Source organism: Austrofundulus limnaeus, unplaced genomic scaffold (genome assembly GCF_001266775.1).
Source record: "Austrofundulus limnaeus strain Quisiro unplaced genomic scaffold, Austrofundulus_limnaeus-1.0 Scaffold18, whole genome shotgun sequence".
NCBI lineage: Eukaryota > Metazoa > Chordata > Actinopteri > Cyprinodontiformes > Rivulidae > Austrofundulus > Austrofundulus limnaeus.
In genome coordinates, this window is record NW_013952420.1 from 23,393 (window position 1) to 28,288 (window position 4,896).

A 4,896-nucleotide genomic window follows, 5' to 3' on the forward strand; every position below is an offset into this window, starting at 1 on the left:
TGTTATTTTGTGGGTCAAAAGCTGAAAAGTTTGGGAACCACTGCACTTTGGTTCCCAAAGCTGGGCTTGGGACCCAATTATGGGTCATGAACCACCTTGGATAATCACCAGAAATCAATTTAAAGGGTAATAAAATAATTGATGATGTAATATTTCCTTGTAACTATTACAAAAACAAAAGTAAGCATAAATAAGTATTTATATTTGTGTACAACCTGTTTAGATTGTCAAAAATCCTGTGTTTTTAGGGTTATTAACAAAGTTCGTGTACTCAGACCAGTAATATTTGGGGTCACAAGTTTTTGCCACGAATATTTTTTGGGTCAGAAGATAAAAAGTTTGGGAACCACTGCAGTAGTGTCTGACAGTCCAGACTCATGCCTGTTTAGCTCCGCCCCTTCTACAGTAGATCACATGGTCCAGGCACACACAGCTCCTTATAAATACATCACATCTGTACTCCAACATGTAAWCTTTTTTCCCTGCCAATTCCAGATTTAGTTCATAATTTCCCTTTTTATTGATGTGTACAGAAACACATTTACCCTCGAAGTTKTGAGGTGTTTTATCTTCTGAGCTTACTTTACTGTCACAGAACAAAATACCATTTTCTAAAGTTCATCACTTAAAAATCCTCAACTTCTCCAAATTCGAACTTCTTGGTTGAATTTTGGACATTTTTGTTTTCTAAATAAACTCGATGACAAGTACTTTTATAGTACTGCCTTTTAATGTAAACAATAATAACTTTGGAAACGGCCATTAGACGTTGGAAATAGACCTTTCTGTAAAACAAAAGCTGAGTTTATATTCATCGCTGCACAGGAACAGTCACAGACTTGTGATTGTTTTGCCATCTAGTGGCAGCTTGTTGCTAGATTAAAYTCCACTTGGTGAATGAGTTCTTTATGCAGCAGAGGAAGAGTATTCAGGAAGTCTGTTTATTCTCTCATCTTGAAGACGAAAACAAAATGAACTTATTTGTACAACTTTATCAAAATGTGTCAGAACTTAAAAAAAAAAAAAGGCTAAGGAATCAGTTGACACCATGGCTCTTCCCACAAATAGTTGGTGCAGTCTGTGCTGAGTGGCAGATAGATCACTTTCCTGGTGAGTAAATGAAGACAGGGCTGCAGCTCAGCCAAAACACAACGAAGGGAGAAGCAGAAACAATACCCAGAGGGGCTTTATTAAAACACCACTTAAAACATGGGAATGCCACAAAAGCTGGATTTAACAAAAACAAACTGCAGCACCAGAAGAAGGAAAATATAAAGCTTCTCTGAAGCCACTTTAAAAAAAAATCATGAGTAAATGCAAGCTCAACCATAAAAACCCTAAACGTGTTTGAATCTAAGACAGTGAACCACTCAACGCAGACTTGGGTCCAGAGACAGCAGGACAGAGCCTCAGGTTATACAGTCTTCTGCTGGCCCTTCTTTCCAATCAGAGACTTGTGGATGTGAGGAATAACACCTGCAACACAAAGTACACAACAGGTTTTCCTACCGTCTTTCTCTAAACTTCATGCACACGACCAGGACTGTGAGGAGCATTTATTAACACAACATCCACTCCACATTACCCCGGTTCAAATGAAGAGGTCTCAGGAAGCGAAGCTAAACGTGTTTGTTTCAATTTAAAAAGTTTTGGATCTGATCTATAAACTTGTAGCAGCTCCTCACCTCCACCAGCGATGGTGGCTTTGATCAGAGAGTCCAGCTCCTCATCTCCTCTGATGGCGAGCTGCAGATGGCGTGGAGTGATTCTTTTCACCTTCAAGTCCTTTGATGCGTTTCCTGCCAACTCCAAAACCTGAAAGAAAAACCTGMTTTTTAGGCTGGACCACAGAGCGGGACGGACGTCCGAGGAGCCGAGGAGACACGTTACCTCGGCGGTGAGGTATTCGAGGATAGCGGCGCTGTACACCGCTGCTGTGGCTCCCACCCTGCCGTGGCTGGTGGTCCTGGACTTCAAGTGTCTGTGGATTCGACCCACTGGGAACTGCGGGGAAAAGACAAATAACAACCAGGACTTGAGTCCCACGAATGTCGGTGAAGCGCGCCACACAGCGATGAATGAAAACTGGACAGACCTGAAGTCCTGCTCTCTGAGAGCGCGAAATAGCCTTTGTCTTGGTCTTCCCCGAGTCTTTTCCAGCCTTACCGCCAGCCTGGAAACACAAATCACCACTCACGTTTTCAATCACCGCATCGAGTATCATCCCACATGATCAACTTTACATTTCAGCTAATATTAGGTCTTATTAGCTATGCTACCGCTCTCTCAATGCGACCGAGTCGGCTAATGTGCTAAGCTAACACGACYGCTAACATGGCGATTAAAACAAACGCACCATGTCGTTTATTGTCCCTTTTCAATAAGCACGCTGCCGCCATACGATTAAAAATACTAAATAACAAGCGAGACTTACCATTTTTATTTTTTCACAAGTAATTTATTACACCGCAGAATACAAATTGTCTTCCTCGCTAACGTGTTTAGCCACTAGCCCCGCTTTTCGACGCTTCTCCATCCAACCTTTATCTCAGTAACCGCCTCCAGCGTCATTCGTTATCACATCTTTCAGCCAATGAACAACAAGAGCGTGCCCTACGTAAGAACAAGGCCTTATGGGTAATGTAGTTCCTTAGTTTCAATATCTGTTTCGTTTTCTAGAACGGAGCACTGAGCTTTGGAAAAGACACGAAGACAAAAGGATAATAAAGTTTTGTTTTATTTTGTATGGATGTTCAYTGAACCAGGAAACATGATCATATACCTCCAGTATTGGTTTTTAAAGCTATAAATGGCTTGTCCCCAGCGTATAGTCAGGATTTTCTGCATGACTATTCCACTTCTAGAYCACTTCAAATGATAAACTGCTTTTACACGTTCCCAAAATCATAGTGAAAAGCAGAGACCAGGCATTTGTTGTCACTGCTCCTAATTTGTGGAACAACTTATCCCTCAATATTAGATCTGCCCATAGTCTGGAACACTTCAAATCTCTCTTTAAAACTCTTTTTTATTCTCTGGCATTTTTTAAATAAGGGCCTACATTGTGACCTATGTGTCTTGTCTGTTTAATTTACTGTTTTATTTCAATGTGTTTTATGATTGCTGTACAGCACTTTGGTTGATTTTTTTAAGTGCTTTAAAAATAAAGTTGAGCTATCACATTGATTACTGATTAGCTTTACAGTACCTTAGAAAACTTAAAAATGTCTGTAACTCAGTCAAATTTACCAACTCCACTGCAAAAACTGTCCATCTAACCAAGTTTTAAAACCTTATATTCAGCCAAAAAAGTCTTTTTGATCTTGTTTTGAGACTGATTTACTAAACAAGAACTGATTGTGTAAGAATAATAATCTTGTTTTCAGAATGCGTAAGATTAATTGTCTTGTTATTCTGAAAATTTGACTCAAATTAAGTCAAAATGTCTGCCAGTTGAGTAAGAAAATTTTACTTGGTAAGATTCTTGAAATAAGAAAAAATCGAGTCAAATCAAGTATTTCAAGAAGTCTTACAAAGTAAAATTTTCTTACTCCATTGGCAGATATTCTGACTTAATTTGAGTCAAATTTTCAGACTAACAAGACAATCTTACACATTCTGAAAACAAGATTATTATTCTTACACAATCAGTTCTTGTTTAGTAAATCAGTCTCAAAACAAGATCAAAAAGACTTTTTTGGCTGATATAAGATTTTAAAACTTGGTTAGGTGGACATTTTTTGCAGTGAGTTACTGTATTAAAACGGTAGTAGCTGAAAATTGTATTCTGAGCACCATTGGTGGGCAGCACTAATCTAAATATTAGTTGAATTAACCCTAAAGCACTAACGCAAATATTTAGGTCCCCTAATTCTAAAGCGCTAACACACTGAAAAAATTAGCCAAATCTAATTCTAAAGCACTAATGTAATCCACTTGAAGCATTGAACATTCTTCAGAGTCAACATGAGACAATATTTACTGTGTGCAGAATGCTGTCACTTAGTGCCATTAGTGGGCCAAATGGGAGTCATCCACAGGCCACATTTGGCCCGTGGGTCTCAACTTTGACATTTGTGACCTTGTAGATAAGTGACACACACATATGAACAAAATGTGTGACAGTTTTCACCCTCAACTATGAACAATAATATTGATCAACTAGAATAGTTCCTGGAGAAACTATGATAGGATTGCCAGCTGTGCAAAACTCGTCCTGTATGATTTTTTTTTTTTTTTGCAAACAGTTCGGGTGCATGTCCTTAAGATGTATTTAGCATCTGTTTGAGGTTTAGCCAACTGCTTTAGCAAATTTTATCTTTAAAGGTCAAGAAATGACTGATTTATAATTCATTTTGTATGTATTTTGGCAAAAATTTGTGCTTTGGTATTACTTGTGATATTAGCTTCAGTACCCAAGATTTAAAATCAGTAAATCTAGCTTGCAGATCTGTCATACTCAATAAAGAAATTGGTATCTATTCCATTATATGTTAAAGTTGTTTCCCTTGTATACTACATTATAAGAGTCAAAATTTAGGCTGCATGTAAATATAGTTGTAGTTTTTAAATAATATATAACATATGTGTGTGTGTATACACACACACATACATACATACATACATACCTACATACATACATACAAATTACTGTATACAGTATGCAACCATTATCTGTACCCACTTATTCCTTTCAGTCATGGGGGTCACTGGTGCCCATATCCAGCAGCCACAGTGCGAGGGGCGGGGTACACCCTGGACAGGTTGCAAGTCCATCACAGTATATACAGTATATATATATTATACCAGGGTGTACCCCGCCCCTCACACTGTGACTGCTGGATATGGGCACCAGTGACCCACGCAACCCTGAAAAGGAAGAAGCGTGTACAGAAA

General features: G+C 38.6%; 1 protein-coding gene across 1 annotated transcript; it reads right to left on the reverse strand.

Moving 5' to 3' along the window:
* Positions 1-927: 927 nt before the first annotated feature.
* LOC106514195 (histone H2A.Z) lies at positions 928-2,547 on the reverse strand (the record flags this gene model as incomplete). The annotated part of the gene is given in 5 exon segments (XM_014003342.1): positions 928-1,476; positions 1,686-1,815; positions 1,891-2,004; positions 2,096-2,173; positions 2,435-2,547. Coding segments are annotated over 5 exon segments (387 nt in total). The 3' UTR covers positions 928-1,414.
* Positions 2,548-4,896: the final 2,349 nt, after the last annotated feature.